The sequence below is a fragment of the Gobio gobio genome (assembly GCF_949357685.1).
Source record: "Gobio gobio genome assembly, chromosome: 5".
In the NCBI taxonomy this organism is placed as follows: domain Eukaryota; kingdom Metazoa; phylum Chordata; class Actinopteri; order Cypriniformes; family Gobionidae; genus Gobio; species Gobio gobio.
In genome coordinates, this window is record NC_137101.1 from 36,127,111 (window position 1) to 36,148,838 (window position 21,728).

The 21,728-nt window shown below is 39.7% G+C and overlaps 1 protein-coding gene across 2 annotated transcripts; it reads left to right on the forward strand.

Annotated features, from left to right (window-relative positions):
• Window positions 1-949: 949 nt before the first annotated feature.
• On the forward strand, window positions 950-18,687 carry LOC307127224 (uncharacterized protein). 2 transcript variants are annotated; one of them, XM_079818343.1, is made up of 3 exons: window positions 950-1,003; window positions 2,659-2,884; window positions 16,724-18,687. In XM_079818343.1, the coding sequence occupies exons 2-3, from the start codon at window positions 2,707-2,709 to the stop codon at window positions 17,572-17,574; spliced, it is 1,029 nt and encodes a 342-aa protein (XP_079674469.1). In that variant the 5' UTR covers window positions 950-1,003; window positions 2,659-2,706; the 3' UTR covers window positions 17,575-18,687. The 2 variants fall into 2 exon arrangements, with proteins under 2 accessions (XP_079674469.1, XP_079674470.1); XM_079818344.1 differs by lacking the exon at window positions 950-1,003 and having other exon boundaries at window positions 2,182-2,884.
• The last annotated feature ends 3,041 nt before the right edge of the window (window positions 18,688-21,728 follow it).

Genomic DNA, 21,728 nt, shown 5'->3' on the forward strand with positions numbered 1-21,728 from the left:
CATTAAAATGTCATTTATTTTTTTCTTTTGATATAGACCAGTTTTATTTTTTTTTGTAATCTGTAGCTTGTTAGTGAAAGGAAATTTCCCTAATTTTCTAAGGTTATTGTTGTGTGCTCAGTCCTCTGATCTTCACACTGCTGACTCCATGTCTTTATGGACCTTGCTTTGTGCAATTACGTCACATTTATAAGAGCATTTTTTCACAAAATTATGCGATCTGAGGAGGTGTGAGTGATGCCTCCGGTCTCACTATACTGTTACTCTAATTATACTTTCGGTTAAAAGTTGTAGGTTTATATGTTTAAATGCAGCACCGTGACCCTGTTAGGCACGCCATTTCATTCCTTTGTATGTCTCCATATAGCGGAATGACTATAAAGCTTTCTTGAATTTGAACTTGAGATTTCATAACCATTTAGAAGTAATGATTTTAAGCATTTTAATTTACGTGTTCCATTCAGACAATTGTTTTGAACCCACCATCAATGTAATATCCTTTATAGTCATGGCCATTTTTTTATTTACTGTACTTATATTCTGGGTAGAAGTTGAAATGGAATAAGATGCATAAATACATTGTGATAAGGTAACTGGTACAATAAGGTAAATTAAGATTATTGTGATTCAGTTTGTTGCTCCATGTTGCTCTACACATTTGTTATGAGTTTAAAACATTCAAGATTTCTTTCTAATCCTTTGTAAATGTAACCAAGTTTATTGACTTTACTGATTCAGAATATACTTGCAATTCATAATATTGCAATTCATAATATATTATGAATTGAGAGTTTCTCTTGTTTGCATTTAGATTTAAGCCAGAAGCTCAATGGTACTGATAGCGTTGAGAATCTACGATTCATGTATTAAATTCATCTTACTATGTGTGTTTTCTGTATGTAAATGTCAACTATTTTAGCGTGTGTAAAAGACTTTTATTTTGGTCTTTGATGTGACGTCATAAGACTGCACCGCGCCTCCCTGCGTCTGTTTTTCCACTGAAGTAAGGTGTTTTTAATCATATAAAGTTTTTAAATCAGTACAACCCGTTCAGACGATTTTATAGAGAGCAGTACAAAAATGATTATTAATTCTTATATGTAACATTGTAATGCTTTATCTAATAACATTAATGTACGTTAGGTTGTCAGTAAAGCTCATACGAGTGACAGAAAAGGTGCGTCTCATTTCGCTCCCTATATCGTGAATCAGTTGGTCAATAACACGAATTCACGAACTGCCTATCCACCTTATTCCAACACCGCATGACGCTCTGCGCGAATTATGGGTGTAACTTCCTTTAAGCTGTAAACAATCAGTGAAGGCTCGCTCTATGAACGCAATAAAACCTTTTTTTTTAATAATGGGTACAACAAGATGATATTATTATACTCACCCTTGAACCATCAAACATTAAAAGGACGTTTAAAAGTATAAAAGCATCAACACGGTACTTCCAACAGACCACGAATATCCCCCAAAGTGTGATTCTTTCCACAATAATAACAGATTGGTTAAATATCACTGTTGTAGTAACATCTGTAGAGGGTACGCAACGACTTTCCCGCCGGAGCACGCCACCTCAGCCGGGACTGACTAGCAGAAGAGCTGCTGCTGCATGACTGGATTTAATAAGAGAAAATACAAGTAAAACAAACGGTTATCAGTTTAAACTAAAGGTTGGACTCAATATAGTGTTCCTTACAATTTACCAAAGATCCATTGATCCATGATATTGACGTGCAGCCGAATCATTCCCTGACATTTATATGAGCCTGATTTCATACATATTTATCACTGTCAGCCATCACAATTTTGAGCGTGAATCCAGTATTTATATGTGGAAATGGTCTGTGTATTGAAGCATGTATGTGGCCGCTTGTCAAGAATGGTAAACAACAAATGTATACACATTCTTAATATATTATTGGCCTATTAATATTACTTTTAATATCACACATACAGTGCTCAAAGAGCGCTCCCTTTATAATCACTAAAAGCTGTCACTCATTCAATGAATGCAATCCCATAAAGTTCCGCTATATTAATCAGTGATGCTGACGACACAATACATTTCTTATTTACAGAATGTCTACACTTTGTTAGGGAGGATTTGCGCGCGTGTAGAACTCAGCACTTGTCAAAAACTCGAGCGGTGAGTGGATTCTAATTTCAACACTTGAAATTGGTGATTGGTCATTGCGTTTAAGAAATCAACAAACATGTCTGTAATTGGCTACATTGCTCACCGAAGCGAAAACACGTCGGTAATGCAGACATGCACTGGCTTTTTTTCGCTAATAATATGCTATTATTACGAAGGAAACAGATCCTAGACCAGCAGTGTTGGGCAGCTTTTCCCTCTAAAAGCAATTGGTAGCAGAAGCAACAGTGGTTTGAGTCTGAAAAATTACACGCTATTATCAAGTCCATATCTCTCTGTCTGGAGGGGGGTCCATGGCCAAGCCCCCTTGAATTAGTGCTTGTCTAATCAGGTAATTTAAATCCATTAACTCTCACTCTGACTGATTCTCTTACCAGTGCGCTGAACTACTAAACTAGGGAGCTGATTGAGATGCACCCAGAGATTTAGTTTTAATTTATTTTTCTTTCTGTTAATTATTCTCATCTTAATCATGAAAGTGTCCAAACCCACAGAAAAACTCTTGGTGAAGCAGCTGAGATCCATGTGACACTATTATAAAGATGGCGTTTATTAAAGAGGAGAGTGAAGAAATGAAGATAGAAGAAACATTCACAGTGAAACAAGAAGATACTGAGGAACAAACAAAGATAACATTTTTTAAAGAAGAGAGAGAAGAAATGAAGATTGATGAAGAAGAAACATTCAGAGTAAAACAAGAAGACACAGAGGAACAAACAGGTTGGTTTCATTTTCAAAGCTGAACTCAGTCATTTTTTGATCCCTTTTTAAAATTTACAGAATCTGTACTGAAATCAATGACATGTCGCGCATTAAAGCAACATGCCACTATTTTTGAAAAATAGGCTCCCCTAGAGTTAAAGTCCTCATGAAATCAAAATCAATCTTATTTAATTTGTTAGCCCACATAGGTCTTAGGGTGAACAACTAATCCGTGCAAGTTAATACACAGAAAAAAATTGTTTGCTGCGGTAATCTTTAATCAAAATTTGAAAAGTAACTTCCGGTCTTGAATGGCGTTCCCTTTCCGATGACGACTATGCGCCGGCTTGGGTTTGAATATCCTTAACCACTCCCCTCCATCCGTTAGTCTGCTATGAGCGCGAGATGGAGAGGAGGAGCGCTGAAGTAAAACCCTGCCCTCTATTCAATATTCCGTTTCACCTGGAAATACGTCACAGCACTGAAATAAAGTCAGTTGCAACTTCCGGTTCACTGGGACTTTAAACAGTTGAGTTTTAGCACTGGCGGTAGCACTTTTAGCATAACTTAGCATAGATCATTGAATCTGATTAGACTATTAGCATCTCACTCAAAAATTACCAAAGACTTTCGATATTTTTCCTATTTAAAACTCGACCCTTCTGTAGTTACATCGTGTACTAAGACCTATGGAAAATGAAAAGTTGCGATTTTCTAGGCCGATATGGCTAGGAACTTTCCTCTCATTCCTGCGTAATAATCAAGGAACTTTGCTGCCGTTCCATGGGTGCAGCAGGCGCAATGATATTACGCAGCGCCTGAAAACAGGCTAACGTCTGTCAAGATAACCAACGTTGGAAGTTACCTAGCTGGGTAATATCATTGCGCCTGTTTAACTCTAGGGGAGTTGGAAATTTATCAAAAATAGTGGCGTGTTCCTTTAAATGTAGCCTAAACAAAATTATTTTGTGTAACATTTAAGGGGTCATGAACTGAGAATTAAAAACGTCCTTGATCTTTTGACAGTTAAGTAGTCGTTATACTATAAATATATCCTATAAGTTTCAAAACTCAAAACGTCCTTGTTATTCCAAAAAAAAAAAACGAGCCAAGAAAACGTCAGAATCTGAAAAGTGTAGAATTATGACGTCATAGTGCCACAAAAATGTCTTTGCAGACATGGGCATACATTTCATCTAATAGTTGAGGGGGACAATAAACAACATTTCTCAAAGGCACAAATAATACAGCCAACATTGTACTTATAAGGATATGTGTGGCGTATTGGTGCACTGAATGATCTTTGTCTGTTTTTCTTTTCTCTGTCATTTTATCTGGCAACACACACACAACAATAGGTGTTTAAATACGAGTTATAATAGATTCCCCACGCTGTAATATAATTATTAAATTATCATAGTATTGAGCAAAACCCAACGCAGCGGTAGATCTACAATATTAGCCTAATATCAGTTCACACATAGGCTTATCACCATGTTAGTTGTAGTGGGTGACTTAAAACAAGCTACCAAACAATAATAGCTAACATATTGGAATCATGGAAAAATACATTGGTTATTATAATTTTTGTCATTGTTAATTTAGTAATAACTCAGCATCGTCTGTATTAAAGAGAAAATAATCACTTCATATGATGTTTAAAGTGAATAAAAGTCAGTTGAGTTCCACAACTACTGAAGAATTTTGTTCTTTCCCACCGGAGTTGTGTTTGTAGGTGCGTGGTGGACCAAACCACTGTGAGGCAAGAGAGGGGGGAACTCAAAATGTTTCTAAACTTAAAACACTTTTTTTTTTTTTTTTTTTAAACACATGTTTTTAAACTTAAAACACTGGGTCCAAGCCTCAACTCGTTTCACTTGAGAATGCCCTCGATGGCCGTTTATGAGCGCTATTTATTCATATTAAACATCAAACATTTAAAAAAGTTAAACATTTTAAATACTTACAGTCTACACAACAGGCTCTGTGCTCACAGCGTCACAGACATTAATATTTTATCGATTTATAAAAGATGAATCACTGTCTGGCCATCTGGAATTTTGGTATGGAGATAAAGGTTATGATTATATATTTTTTGTAGCATTACACCATTTTGTTGTTTTTCTTGTCGTATGAGATGGAACGCTTGGACCCGGAAGCGTTGCCGCGTGACGTCAGTCTTAACAACCGGATACTGTAGTGTTTATGCATCAGTTAACCAAGCCAGTGACTAAACAATCAACATAACTTTCTCTTAGTAGCATTAAATAATCTGTTATTTCAATTGTTATTAAATAAGATTCAGAAAGTGATCAAAGAATGTTTGCCAATAAATCGTCCAGTAACTTTATAACCAGTGGCGGTCGGTCAATAGGACCGTCACCCTTACCTAAGTGTTTATACTAAGCATTTTGTTAGTTTCTGGCAAAACACAGCAATGGAGAAGTGGTTGTTATAGTTACGAATGGACCAATGACTTCTAAGTTTAACAATTACTAAACTATAGAGCTGTACTACAATATTCGAGTAATAGAAAATATTAAAGGTGGTCTGACGTACGCTGTAGGGCTGTAACGATTTGACCAAAAATAAAAATCTCGATTAATTGAACATTTTACCTCGATTACGATTAATGAACGATTATTTTGCTCTTCTTCTTTTTTTGCCTTCCTCGTTTTGCCCTCATAGTTCACTGATAAGGTTTTTCTGTAAATATTTTCTACTATTAAAGGTGGGATATTTTTTCTTATGAAAGTGCATTTCTTTGTGATTTTGAAATACTTGAAGGAAACGGTTCACTTTCAGCAGTTATTGTCTATGGGGCAGATTTCTGTTTGTTGTACATCAGATAAATTTGCACAGTAGGCCTACATTACATTTATTTGAATGCATTAACGAGAGCGTGATTGTGTGTGTGAATTAGTCATACGTCTCTATTAATTATGAAGCTTACTTCAAAGGTATTAAAATCTAACGGTTTCGAGTTTCTAAGCTACTTTAGTGATAAATCACAGGGCAGCGTTGACACTGCGTTTCTGCGCGCGATCTTCACGTGATGTGCGAACTACTGTCTGAGTGTTCGTGTGTCACAATATATCAGGCATTAGTTCAACATAATACACATCTGATGGACTAAAATCGCTTCAATGTTCAAACGGGCAGGCCTTAAAACACATACAAATGACAAAGCTTTGTGAGGACGCAAGTGAACGTGATCTGGCTTCAGGGCGCGCGCTGTCAGAGACACGGCTTGGCTCTGTGTCACAGAAAACAGCTCATGAGCACTGAAGGGAGACGTTTTCCATAACGTTGTTCTTGAATAGTGCACAATCGTTTTAATGTTCAAACTGACAAGCCTTTAAACAAATTTAATTGACAAACTTCATGAGGACGCAAGTGAAAGTGATCTGGCTTCGGGGCTTGCGAGCGCCGTCTCTGTGTGTGTATCAGCGCATATAAGAACGGCGATTAACTTGCGTGTATACTGTGTAAAACATGCAATTACCACAGTAATTCTGAGCATCTATAAACAAAGATAACTGCTCCTAAGTCCTGCATCTTTCTGTGTGCCTGCAATCTGCACTTGATGTGACTGACGGGGCGCAGTCACGTAACTAAAACCGAAATAACCGACATGGGGAAATTACGTCGGTTAGAGGTCGGTAAAAACGGTAAGCTAACTTGTCTGCTTTAGGTTGCCCCATCTGTTTTGAGTTGCCCCGTCCCTTTTATTTTTGTGCAAACTGCAAATTTATTTCTAGTATTATTTATTGGATTTGGGCACTTTATTATTTTAGTTTTTATTTGGAGCCTAATGCGCTGTGCCCACTGTTTGTATTAGTTTTGAGCCTATGCTTTATTTTTCAGTTATGCACTTTATTTAGTTTCTGCTCTTGATCTGGCTTGTTTAATAAATATTCCTTTTTTTTATTAAAGTGGACGTGCCTTTTGTGTTTAAGAGTAAAAGCTTTATTTTAATAGTCTGTTCGTGTCTCAGCCACGAAGTTGAGCTGAGCTCCTATGTTCAAGCTGCACAGAGCGGCTGAAATTATGCTGAAGTGTATGGCAGTTATTATAATACATATGACAAAAACAATTGTCTAAATTATGTTGCATATTCCTCAAAGATTCTGATGATATCACTAGTTGACAACATAGTACTATATTTTCGGAAATCATAGGCTATGTGTCACAAGCTGTGTCCCAATTCGGGGGCTGCATCCTTCAAAGGCCGCATTTGAAGGCCGATTGCGTCACCGCAGCGCGACGAAGGCTGTCTCAATTCGAAGGGGCCTTCAAATGCAGCCTGCCGTCCGTGTTGCCAAGTCCCCGTTTTTTCAGCCGAATTAGGCTACTTTTAAGTTGTTGCCACGGGTGAAAAATTATTTCCGCGGGTTTGTTTCTACCCCTTAAGTACGATTTCGCCGCTCCAACGCCCCCAAACGTACAACTGCAGTGGATAATTCGGCCGCTCGATGCAGAAAATCGCATTGGGAGTTTTGGACTACTTTTGTTGCAGAGACCTGGCAACCCTACCCACCGTCTTTCTCTCCGACCGCGAAGGATAGAACCAACCAGAACAAGTGGATCCTGTGCAGTTTATTCCTCTGCCCATCCCGCGGCCGAGGAACACTTATACATGTAAGTAGCCTATTGTGTTTTAATTTACTAAAATAACCAACGAAACGTTTTAAAAGCCGGTGGTCTTTATTTCTGTTACCACGGCACAGCTTTATTCGTTAGGTGATCTGATGTAATATTTCGTTTTGTTTTATGGATCAAGTTACTTTTAGCAGCTTTATTAAAATGAGGCAGCAAATGAGTATTTATTTACCAGGCCGGAAAAATCGAGAATATAGACTTTGAGTATCTATAAATATGATTTCTGGAGTATTTTGTATGTTTGTAGGCTACTGATGCATCATATTTTAAAATTTTCTTAAGATTGCACCCCTGCCTTGCAGGTAAAAAAAATAAACTTATTACAACTTAAAAAATAAATAAAAAGTATGCAAGTTAATAGACACATCTTTACTGAAATGTATTGTGCTGTTGTATTTGTTGTTGACAGACATGTTTATTTTCTCTGCCTTAGGATTGAAAGTGTCCTGGGACAGGTGAGGGAGTGGGGAACTTGGCCATGGTTTGTCTTCATGATTGAGGTGTTGGGACAATCCCCCTGTCCTCATTGGCTCCATCATCCCTGAGGACACACCAGGGCCAAGTTCAGCAGTGGATGACCAAGATGAGGAGCAACTCCAGCCAAGAGGAGACGAGACGAGAGGATGAGCTGATGGAGATACTGAGGGAGGACAGGAAGTTTCAGCGAGAGACAGAGGAGAGCAGGGAGAGAATGGACTGATTGTTTTCTCTACTTGAGAGATTGTTGAGAACTAAAATTTTGGTTTTGTAAATTAAAATGTGTAAATGAAATATTACCGTTCTACACATTATTTTTGTTATGCAAGTTATAATTTGTAAATAAAATAAATAATTCTGTACATTTATTTTTGTCATGTCAATTAATTTGTAAATGAAAAAATAAATTGTTCTATAAATTTTTATTTACAGTACTTTTTACAACTATTTACATAAGTTACGTTTAAGATTAGAAAAACTAAATAAATTTTAAAATTAACAGTACATAAAACAGATGGAAGAAAATGTTTTTATGTAGTCTTTTATTGAGCTGGGCTTTATTGACCCTGGTGAAGCCTCTGTCAGCAGGACATCATCTGGATCAGGGCATATTTCCACTGTCTACCAACAGGTTTGCAGTGCGGACTTATTCGACGGCTGCCATGTCGCTAAGATGTTTTCAGAAAGAGGGAAGAATAAATTAAATTAACTCACATCCTCAAAGCAAACAACAAAATATTTTAACATGCATAACTGTTCTATGAGCTGAACTCTGCAGGACAGCGGTCCTCCAAGACCAACGGTGCCTATCCCTGATCTATAAGACATATTTCTAGTGTATTTTATTTTTAGATTCTTTTTTAAACGATAACTAATATCAAAATGTAATATCCATGTGTTAAAAGTCAGTTTTTCATAAAACCACAATATTTGCCTCTGAGATGAAGTTGAATAAAAAAAGTCTGAGGTACTTCACAATTATACTCAAATACAGAGTAAATGTATTTCGTTACATTATTTGTAATATTTAGCAACTGTTGACAGCTGCCGTTGAAGAGAACTGAAATGAACATTTATACTGGACTTTAAAGTTATATTCAACTGCCTAAAAACAAAACAACTAAAGATGTTTACCTCGGCCCATTTATGTGCATAATAAAGAATATAAACTATATAAAATCGTATGTTGGTAACATATTAGTCAACATTTTATTTTTATCAGTAGATACATTAGATTACTGGAGTAAATTGAAACCCAATACTTGCATTTAAAAGTGTAATCTGGCAATTTCTCTTAAAAAATCTGACGTCGCGGCGCGCAATGAATTCTGGGGTAGGCAAGGCTGCGAAGCATCCATCCGAGTATCCTTCATTTCATGGGAAAAGAAGGACGCATTTGCAGGCCGTATTTTGAATGAGCCTTCGAAGGACCTACGAATTGGGACAGCCTTCGTCGCGCCGCGGTGACGCAATCCGCTATACCTTCCACTGTAAACGAGTCTCAGAGCGTCCTTTGAAGGCTGCGTCGGCCGCGCACTTCAAAGGACACGGCCTTCAAAGGATGCAGCCCTTGAATTGGGACACAGCTAGCGTTTCTGTCTGTCTCTGTTGTTTGTTGTACTTCCTGGTTTCAGTTATCACATGTTCCTTTGTCTGAGTTTCCCGCCACTTGTCTGTTTCCTTAGTTACCCTCATCTGTATCACCTGTGCCCCTCGTTAGTTAGTCATCTGTGTTTGTATTTAAGTTCCTCCCATTCCTTCAGTCTCTGTCCGATCTCGTGTGTGTACGTATATGTTAGGTGTGCTTCTTTGTTATATTTGAGTCTTCTTAGTATTAAACGTTGTTTGAGTATTCTACTACCTGTCTTTGCCTGTTCCTGCCTGCACACCCGTAACAGAAGATCGGACCCAAACAGCACGAGGACCTCTCTGGGATGGGTATTCTCCTGGTCCCAATCTCTCCTGAATCCCCAGAGGAAGGTGGTTCAGCGGAGGACCGCCTTTGGGGAATTCGTCAGCACGATCGCTCACTGGAGAGGTATGTAGAGGAATTCTCTGAGCTAGCCTATCTGGTGAACTGGCCAGATGCGCCGCTTAATGCGTTTTTTCTGATGGGCCTGGACGAGGACACTATTCGGTTCCTGGAACCTGCCTGTTCCTTTTCCCTAGTCGAGACAATCAACCTGGTTTTGTCCCTAAATTGTTCCGAGTTCGAGATAATAGAAGAGGTTCCTATGAATAGGTGTCGTCCTCGTCCAGTCCCCTCAGAAAAGCTTGCTGCCTGGTCAGTTCACCCGCAGCCAGTTTCCTCTGCAAATACCTCCAGTGGGCCTGCCGGGAAGGTCCTGCCTGTCCCCAAGCCCAGGAGGAAGAGGAGAGCTGCCGCAAAGCGCCTGTCTCCGGTCGCGGCAGTCGCTACCACGGCAGATTCACTGGAGCGGTGGTTTATTGACTTTGGGAGCGATCCTACCGCTCCGTGTTTCCTTGACTCCGCTCCAGCTATCCTGGACTCCGCTCCAGCCCTCCTGGACTCCGCTCCAGCCCTCCTGGACTCCGCTCCAGCACTCCTGGACTCCGCTTCAGCACTCCTGGACTCCGCTTCAGCACTCCTGGACTCCGCTCCAGCACTCCTGGACTCCGCTCCAGCACTCCTGGACTCCGCTTCAGCCCTCCTGGACTCCGCTCCAGCACTCCTGGACTCCGCTCCAGCACTCCTGGACTCCGCTCCAGCACTCCTGGACTCCGCTTCAGCACTCCTGGACTCCGCTTCAGCACTCCTGGACTCCGCTCCAGCACTCCTGGACTCCGCTTCAGCCCTCCTGGACTCCGCTCCAGCCCTCCTGGACTCCGCTCCAGCACCCCTGAACCTCCTGGACTCCACTCCAGCCCTCCTAGACTCCGCTCCAGCACTCCTGGACTCCGCTCCAGCACTCCTGGACTCCGCTCCAGCACTCCTGGACTCCGCTCCAGCACTCCTGGACTCCGCTCCAGCATTCCTGGATTCCGCTCCAGCACCCCTGAACTTCCTGGACTCCGCTCCAGCACCCCTTGACTTCCTGGACTCCGCTCCAGCACCCCTGGACTTCCTGGACTCCGTTCCAGGCTTCCACGAGCCCGCTCCAGGCTTCCACGAGCCCGCTCCAGCCTTCGACGAGCCCGCTCCAGCCTTCGACGAGGCCGCTCCACCTCGCAGGACTGTCCCATTCCACAGGCCCTCCATTCCAGCCCTTAATTCCCCAAAGAAAGTTTTGGGGGGGGGGGGGGGGGGGGGGGGCTATATACCTGTGGGTGGGAGACATGTGGGTGGCACACATGTGGGTGGGCCTCTGGTCCTGCCAAGGCGCCCAAAGACTCCTGTCCTGCCAAGGCGCCCAAAGACTCCTGACCCGCCATGGCCGCCCACGACTCCTGACCCGCCATGGCCGCCCATGGCTCCACCCTGGAGGCACCCCAGCCAGCCAGACCCCAGTGCTCCCGTCCTCAGAACTCCAGGGTGCCCGTGCTCCCGTCCTCAGAACTCCACAAGTTCGAGTGAAAAATTATTTCCGCGGGTTTGTTTCTACCCCTTAAGTACGATTTCGCCGCTCCAACGCCCCCAAACGTACAACTGCAGTGGATAATTCGGCCGCTCGATGCAGAAAATCGCATTGGGAGTTTTGGACTACTTTTGTTGCAGAGACCTGGCAACCCTACCCACCGTCTTTCTCTCCGACCGCGAAGGATAGAACCAACCAGAACAAGTGGATCCTGTGCAGTTTATTCCTCTGCCCATCCCGCGGCCGAGGAACACTTATACATGTAAGTAGCCTATTGTGTTTTAATTTACTAAAATAACCAACGAAACGTTTTAAAAGCCGGTGGTCTTTATTTCTGTTACCACGGCACAGCTTTATTCGTTAGGTGATCTGATGTAATATTTCGTTTTGTTTTATGGATCAAGTTACTTTTAGCAGCTTTATTAAAATGAGGCAGCAAATGAGTATTTATTTACCAGGCCGGAAAAATCGAGAATATAGACTTTGAGTATCTATAAATATGATTTCTGGAGTATTTTGTATGTTTGTAGGCTACTGATGCATCATATTTTAAAATTTTCTTAAGATTGCACCCCTGCCTTGCAGGTAAAAAAAATAAACTTATTACAACTTAAAAAATAAATAAAAAGTATGCAAGTTAATAGACACATCTTTACTGAAATGTATTGTGCTGTTGTATTTGTTGTTGACAGACATGTTTATTTTCTCTGCCTTAGGATTGAAAGTGTCCTGGGACAGGTGAGGGAGTGGGGAACTTGGCCATGGTTTGTCTTCATGATTGAGGTGTTGGGACAATCCCCCTGTCCTCATTGGCTCCATCATCCCTGAGGACACACCAGGGCCAAGTTCAGCAGTGGATGACCAAGATGAGGAGCAACTCCAGCCAAGAGGAGACTGGCTGGCTGGGGTGCCTCCAGGGTGGAGCCATGGGCGGCCATGGCGGGTCAGGAGTCGTGGGCGGCCATGGCGGGTCAGGAGTCTTTGGGCGCCTTGGCAGGACAGGAGTCTTTGGGCGCCTTGGCAGGACCAGAGGCCCACCCACATGGCCCACTCCCATCCTCAGAACTCCAGGGTGCCCGTGCTCCCGTCCTCAGAACTCCAGGGTGCCCACCCTCCCTCCCTCCCTATTTGTGTCTTCTACGGCGCGAGGACGCGCCTATCGGGAGGGGGGCGTTATGTCACAGTTTGTTTGTCTCTGTTGTTTGTTGTACTTCCTGGTTTCAGTTATCACATGTTCCTTTGTCTGAGTTTCCCGCCACTTGTCTGTTTCCTTAGTTACCCTCATCTGTATCACCTGTGCCCCTCGTTAGTTAGTCATCTGTGTTTGTATTTAAGTTCCTCCCATTCCTTCAGTCTCTGTCCGATCTCGTTTGTGTACGTATATTTTATGTGTGCTCCTTCGTTATATTTGAGTCTTCTTAGTATTAAACGTTGTTTGAGTATTCTACTACCTGTCTTTGCCTGTTCCTGCCTGCACACCCGTAACACTATGATTTTGCGCAGGTGCACGTGATGCAACGCTGTCATAGCCAACAGACTTTTTTTCCTAACGTACTTTTTAGTCGATTTTTAGTCTAAAATTTCAGGACTTCAGTCGGCCAAGATTTTCTTTGGTTGATTACAGCCCTAGTAAATACGGCCTTAGTGAAACATGGGTTGCAAGAAAAAAGCTAAGGGTCTACTAAAGGAACTTTGAACTTTGAGGCTGTCATTAAGTATTTTCCATTAGTTACTTGAGAGTTCCCTTATGTTCTGTTATGCGTTGCAACAAAATCCTTAATAACCATTTAGCCCTAAAAAAAATATAGTTGCAAATATTTTTATGCCATACATTTTGTTCTACAGACAAAAAAAATCTAACCGAATCCTGTAAATTTGGAATAGGCAGTGATTTCTCCCATTTTAAAACAATATTATCAAGACTATTCTTCTATATTTATCTGCAGACTAATAAAAGTTAAACATAAAACACTAGCTGTCTATAGCCAAATGCACCTGTTTCTGAATATTTATAGATTTAAATGCTCGACATAATTAATAAAAAAATTCACAAACATGAAGACCTTGATTAGACAGGTGCCCTCCAAGAACTGGGGACGCTTTCACAACAACATTTCAACTAAAAACAGTAAACTTTTAATGCATTCTGGACATTCATTGACACAACATATTGTTGGCCTGTGAATACAAACTTTGAAATATGTTTCAAAATGCAAGTTTTGAAAACGATATCATTATCATTTTAGTGTAAACTTTAAAAATGGCATGCACATGTGTTTTACGTGTTTAGTCTATAGGCATGCGCGTTTGAATGCGTAGTCTTTCTTTACTAAGTGACATCGCCAATTACTTGTCTGTCATGCATAATATAGCGTTTTTAGTCGTTTCTGCGGATCCGTGTGAACGGGAATCATTTTGATAATGTTTTCATCTCTACAGAGAAAAAAAACACTTTTGTTGTGTCGATGAGGCCTTCACAGGCAGTGTTGCCAACTTAGCGACTTTGTCGCTATATTTAGCGATTTTTCAGACCCCTTTGGCGACTTATTTTCAAAAAAGCGACTAGCGACAAATCTAGCGACTTTTTGGACAAACGTCAGCTACTTTATTTTGCAAAAGTCGCCAGTGCTGTTCTGCGAGCGCGAGGTCTTGCCTTCTCCCTGCCGTCACACCTCTCTCTGCGTTTACCCTGTTCAGGGTGGCTGTGGCTGAGAGGAGCAGCGCGTGCCGTTGAACACACACAGCAGCTGACAGACGGGAATGAGCTACACAAGCACACAGTGTTGCCACGGACCAATCACTTATCTGCTTCCTTTGTTTTATATTTAAAGAATTTAGTTTGACCCGTTATGATTTCCATTCTTCTCTTGTGCTTATCACTTATATTACTCTCTCACAGAGCTTTAGTTCATCCAGTTTCAGACATCTCTCAGATTGTTAAAAAAAAAAATGTATTCACTATATCATACTCGTTCTACTGTATGTAAAAAAGATATAGGAAATGAGAACATATTTATTAGACAGTTGGCTGTATTGTATTCTTTTAAAATACAGTATGTGAGCACGGATTAAGAGAAAACACATTAGACAGGCCGAACGCAAGGACAACGTGGTGACGTCACGGATATGCTAATTGACGCATGACGTCATCTAGCGACATCTAGTGACTTTTTGGGCTGGCTTTAGCTACTTTCCTTGGAAAATAGTTGGCAACACTGTTCACAGGGGAGTTGACACAGTCTCTGCTAACACTTCAGGGCTGCGGTGTGGTCTTGTCTAGGAGCAGGTCCACCATTCTGGTCTGGATATGGCCTGGATCCGGCAGACTACTGTAAACCTCGGGATAAAAAGAGAGACTAATATTAGCATAGATGCCATTCTTCTTATGATGTAACGAGTACATCAGGTGTTATGGGAAGTGTTCCCGGTTCCGGCTGACCTAATTTATGCAGCTTTACAATGATTTAAATTATAGAAATTGATCAAATTATGTGTATGCCAGGTTAAAGAGATGTGTTTTTAGTCAAGATTTAAACTGACAGAGTGTGTCTGCTTCCCAAACAATGCTGGGAAGACTGCTCCAGACTTTTATTACCCAATTGTGATTTTTTTTTCAAGCTTTTACTTGTCTCATAAAAAGCGGTTGCTAACAATTGGCTAAATGGAACTAACATACATCTTGAAATAAGGTCTGTGGAGAACACAAACTCTAGATATGTTCCCATTGTATTCTACAATATAAAATACTGCAGTAATACCTTCTTGTGAAGGCAGTTGCGAACAAGTGGCTAAATGGAACTACACTAAATGCGGCTGATGAGATTTATCAGCCAAACAGGTAAACTCATCTACTCTAGTCTGCTTTCAAAGCCTTTTTGTGTTTATAATCACACTCTTATTAAACTATATAACTTGAACTTTCATGGAAAATATTTTTTTTTCAAAAGACTGAGTTGTCGGAAGCTTATTGATGGCGATGTGGAAGTCATGCGACCATGGTGCAGTTAATTTATTGCCTACTTTTAGCTTTTGACTTCGGCCGAGTGTATTTACACTTCAAAATTAATAAAAGTGAAGATTATCACAATTAACAAAATGTGTAAGAATCATAAGCTTTTGTTAGTCACAGACCTTATTTTCTGCAATAATCCAAAAGCCACTGGAAAAATCCTGTTTGTTTTTTGTTGAGGGAACCAGGGTGATGCTTCTTGGTTGGCCAAAAAAAATACGTCATCCCTGCACCATTCTATTGGGGCATTGAACTTTTGCTGTAAACTAATTCAATTAAAATACATAAATAACATTTTAAAATCACTTCTGTTTCTTAATAAATAAAGAAGTTGTTTTTATTGCGTTATATCTGACCTTTTAAGGAGGCGTTGAACCAGAACTCTTTTTTTTTTGTTGTTGCTCAGAACAAACCAATACATTTTTAATCCCCGATTTGATCATGATATGATAAATAACAAATACATTATAGCTTGACTACAGGTTTAAAAACAGCGCTACAAATTATAAGGAAATTAAACCTATCATAATGAAATGTGTCTACTCCGCAATAACACTAAAAAGAAAAGAAACTTATGATAAAAGTTAGGGTTACAACTAATGATTATCTTGATAATTTCTTTGATTAATCCTATTAAAAACACAAATGACTATATGCTATAGTGTATTTTATTCAAGATGTATTGCTGTGACATCAACATGCATTTATCATTCTTACAATCGCCAACAGAATGTCCACCTTCACCATCAACTTAAAATCCATGGGTTCCATTCCATTTTTAGTCCGAAACAATTAATTTCAAACAAAAATTTGATAAGAACAGAGTGGAAATTAACACCAACATAACAGTAAAGCTAATGTTTTTTTGTTAATTTAAGCACAAACTAAGAAAAGTTTAGGGCAGGGTGAGGTGATGCGCGGTGGGGATTGAGCTCGGGTAGACTATATATTCGGATATTGCAAACCGGTTCTTAGAAGGCTCGTCAGTCGAACCAACTCCGAATTGGCACTAGCACTGGCTCTGAACTAGCACCCGGTTCATTTTGGTGGAAAAGGGGTATTTCAGTACCTTTGCGGTGCATGTTGTTGAATTTAACACTTTACATCTCTAAATGTCCATTGCTTTGTGACGTTAAACTGGGCTTAACTTGTATTTGTCTCTTTCCGCCATAGACCTGCTGCCGCTGGAGGAGGAGAGTCAAGAACTGAATGAAATGGAAGAAAAAGAGCTGTATGAAAAACATGAGTTCATTGCTGGAGAAAAAACTTTTAGTCACTCACAGACTGAGAAGACTTCCTCACAAGAAAAAGCTTTAAAAACAGCCCACATGAGAATTCACACTGTAGAAAATCAATTCATCTGCGAACAGTGTGGGAAAATTTTCAGTCGAAAGGGATGCCTTAACAGACACATGAGAATTCACACTGCCGTTAAGCCTTACAGTTGCCCTCAGTGTGAAAATAGTTTTAAACAGAAAAAAATGCTTAATGCCCACATGAGAATTCACACTGGAGAGAGTTTTTACACATGCAAACTGTGTGATAAGAGTTTCTCCCTCAAAGGAAATCTTAAGATTCACATGAGAGTTCACACTGGAGAGAAGCCGTTCACATGCCTTCAGTGTGGAAAAAGTTTTACACACAAAAAAAACCTAAATGTCCACATAAGAATCCACACTAGAAAAAGTCCTTATACATGCACACTGTGTGGGAAGAGCTTCTCACAAAAAGAAAGTTTTAAGATTCACATTAGAATTCACACTGGAGAGAAGCCATTCATATGCCCTCAGTGTGGAAATAGTTTCACCTACAAAAAAACCCTTAATGCCCACATGAGAGTTCACACTGGAGAGAAGCCATACACATGTGATCAGTGTGGAAAGAGTTTTAGATTTAATGAAAACCTTTATAGCCACAAAAGGATTCACTCAAAAGCTAGCCGTTTTATATGTCATCAGTGTGGAAAGAGGTTCACAAACAAGAATCTCCTTAAGAATCATGTAGAAATTCACATCAGAGATTAGCCTTTCATGTGCCATCGTGGAAAGACTTATTCAAACAAAACAAATCTTAACATTCACATAAGAGTTCACCATAGACTGTAAAAAAATATGGATGTGGTGTCACCCAATTCTGAAGAGCAGTTTTGAAGCATAAAGTAGGGTCGACCCGGCCGTTGCCATCTTGGCATAGAAAATGGGCAAAGAGGCGGGGACATGGGTGGAGCTGAGGTGACGTGATGACTAACAGAGAGCAGACAAACGGCAATCCACCTGTCACTCAAAGTGACCACGCCCTTAATTATGCAGAACTTTAAAGGTTTATATAATGTAAAAGAATGAGTTATAAAAAAATTCACCCCCCTCACAGTTGTCATAAAGGGCAAAATTAGCCGTATAGACCAAAACCATAAGTTTACAGCCTGGTACAAATGTTTTTTTCTGCTGTAAAGTTGAGCATTTTAACAATGAAATTCTGCTCCCTTCTGGAGCCTGTCCCTAGTGGTCAGTCGATGAATTGCAGTTTAAGTCACTTCCGTATTGGCTTCAAGAGAAACTGCGGGAGGTTGCCGCTTGGAGTTCACACTAGAAAGAAGCCTTACAAGTGTCTTCAGTGAGAGAAGAGTTTCACATATCACACTGACCCCGTCATTTGCAAACTCATTCTGGAAAGAAATTGCAGTTTAGCTATTTCTACAATCACCTGTACATTCATACTGGAGGAAGGCAATTTTATTGTGATCAGTGTAATCTTTTTTTTTTTTGACAAGTCATGCACATGTGAGACCCTGTTTGTGTTCTTTGTGAAAGAGGATGGCACCAGAAAAATGTGTATCTCTGTGAAAGTAAAGCCATATTCACACCACAGCTGATTGTGGACTACATCTGATTTTCCACCATCATGACCATTTTTATTAGCATCATTCACCTAACCATTCCCTTTGCTATAGTTTTAAATATTAAGCAGTTGTGGTAGACGCCCTCTAATTTCAATTGCATAGTGGTGTCACGCCATTTATTGACACCTCAGAATCAAAATGTTACTTAAAGGGATAGTTCACCCAAAAATGAAAATTCTGTCATCATTTAGTCACCCTCAAGTTGTTCCAAACCTGTATGAATTTCTTTCTTCACTGCAAAAAAAAAAATGCTTTTCTTACTTAGTACTGTCTTGTTTCCAGTGTAAATATCTAAACATTCTTAAATCAAGATGCATTTACTAGATGAGTAAAAGGAAAAGACATTTTTTTCTTGTTTTCCGGAAAATAAAATCAAAATGAGAAAGAATAATACAATAAGATAATTTTTCTCATTTTGATTTTATTTTCCAGAAAACAAGAAAAAAATGTCTTGTCCTTTTACTCATGTAGTAAATGCATCTTGATTTAAGAAATTAGAAGAATGTTTGTAACCAAGCAGATTGACTACTATAGTATTTTTTCCCCCACTGTATTAGTCAATGGCTGCCGAGATCTGCTTGGTTACAAACATTCTTCCAAATATCTGTTGTTATTCAGTAGAAGAAAGAAATTCATACAGGTTTGGAACAACTTGAGGGAGACTAAATGACAGAATTTTCATTTTTGGGTGAACTATCCCTTTAAACTTCTGTTTTGCTGTGAGATGCCAAAATGTAACTGAAAGATTATTAATAAAACAACAAACTTGATAAAATCATGAACATTGCACTGCATTATTTGATTCATCTTAAGTGAGATAATTCACAGGTTTTTAATCTGGACATGAATATGGCATCTGTTGGGAGTGGGACTCATGTGATGACATCTGGAAGCTGTGTTGTGTAATAGCTAAACATTCTAGCAGTAATTCTAGGTGTTTCCAGCTTATATAGTCAAGTCATTTTTTTATTTAAAGGGGAACTATTATGCAAAATGTGCTTTTATAAGGTGTTTGAACACTGATGTGTGTTTGCAGTGCGAGAACAACCAGCATATAATGGTCATTTTTTTATAAGTCTCATAAATCAAAAGCAGTCTCTTCACACGAGCGGTTCCAGATTTTACGTAAGAGGTGAGAAGCCCTGCCCATGACTGGTTACGATCTGCCCTATTAGCATAGACACAGCCTTGAGTGAGAAGCATAGAGTCCGACATTTCTGTTTACTCGCTGTAGCAGCTGGAGTTGTACAATGTCTGCGGCAAAGAGGCATTAGAAGTGTTGCATTTTGGGATGTACCAATGCACATAAGAGTCTCCATAGATTCCCACCATCTGAGTCACTGAGGACATCATGGTTAAATTGCATTTTCGAAGGAAATGTCCCGCTAGTCTTAAACATATACCATATAAACCATCATCAGATTAGCTAACTATCTATTATTAATCAATGCACAGAAATAAGAATACATGTTGTTAATGAATAGGGAACTTCACTTGTGCCCCAATATTCACGCAAAACAACATCCTTCACATGTGCAAAAATGGTTTTGGAAGAACACCAGTATGATGGTAAGGCGGTGGTCACACTAATCGGCACAGCCTACATATTACACAAGACAATATGCTATAAATAGAGCCGAATACCTTTTTCTGTATTTGGTTGACTGCATTTTTAGTTTGATGATGATGAAGAGGCTGTGATGCCCTGTCAGCTCAGCAATGCTGGAACTGATATGTGTGTGTGCACGTGTGCATTTTTAGCAACTGAAACAACTTAAAATACCTTATTTACCGTTATAACGGTAAATAATTAACGGTATTTATGGTCATACAGATAAGAGCAAGACATCATTCAAACTGTAAAGGGTCTGTTTTTGTGTACATTCAAAATAACAACAAAAAGTTTTTCATTTTTAAAATAAAGAAAACAATCATGCGCTTCTGCCATCTGAGTCTCCATGAATTGGAGCATGTCATAAAAATGAAACGAAACTTAGTGTATACTTGTAGCTGTCAGACACAGACGAGAACAGATGAGGCAAGTCAAGTAAATTGACTTGCAGTAAATACAATATATATACAATTTGCAGAGCTATCTAAAAAAAAATACAATCTAGATAAAAAAACACCATTACTTTTATTTACAAATAAAGAGTGCAATCACTACTAAAATCGGTCACATACAACTACAACAGGCACCAGTACTAGACAAAATTGGGATGATTAGCCAATCATCGAAACGAATAAGGAAAATATATGATTGATTAACTTCTGCAGATAATACACACTCGGTACCAGTTAAAAAATGGACCTCAATCAATATACACACAGATATACATTTACATGTACAGGAACACAATCTGTACAAAAACATTTAGCTTCAGTGTAAATAAAAATATTAAATTAATCCAATACAAAGTAATACATAGAACACATTTAACTCAACAAAATAAAATTGTTGATAAATTACTAAAAACCCTTTCAAATAACATCTAACTACTCCCTAAAGACATATTCTAATTACAAGATCTTTCTTTTGTTCTGCTGTTCTTTTGTTTAAATTAGTCTGACTGCAACCCACATATGTTCCTGATGACGATGGGTATCTTGCCCGTATGGCTCGAACAAAACAAGACGGTAGAATTTGTCTGTTGTGTCTTCCCAGATTTTCACCTTTGAGTATCCACTCCAGTACAACCCGTTACGCCGCGAGTCTGCACTGGCAGTAAACAGAAAACAAATGCATGGTAAATAGCTAGGCAGCATGAGCAATACCTCATTAAAATAAAAATAAATTGCCAAACGTTATTTACTCAACAGATAGTGTTCCACCCGGTCCTTCTAGCCTTGGACGTTGCTTCCAATTAACTTTTGGTAGATGAAAAAACACTTCCAAAACACTGTGGCAGAAAGCCAGGATCCTCTGTAAGGCAGCTATGTGTTGTCTCATCTGCTGAATTATCAGAATTGTCCAATCTCTCGAGCTGTGGCATGACAATATCCCAATCGACACAGCACACGCTCCCAATTTCAGTAGGCATGGCTTAGCATTGACCACATTTACACCACCACTTGTCAATTACTCTCTGTTTTCCAGTAGCTTGTGGCTGTGGTTGTGTTGCAGCTGCTTCCATCTCTTGTAGTTCACTTTCTGTATATTCAGGTTCGAATAAGTACGGTTGGGCAAAAAATGCAAGTCCTCCTCTTCATTGAGATCTGCTGACATATTTACAAAAACTGTTTGATGTACAGAACGATCAATGTAGAATTCAACAGCTT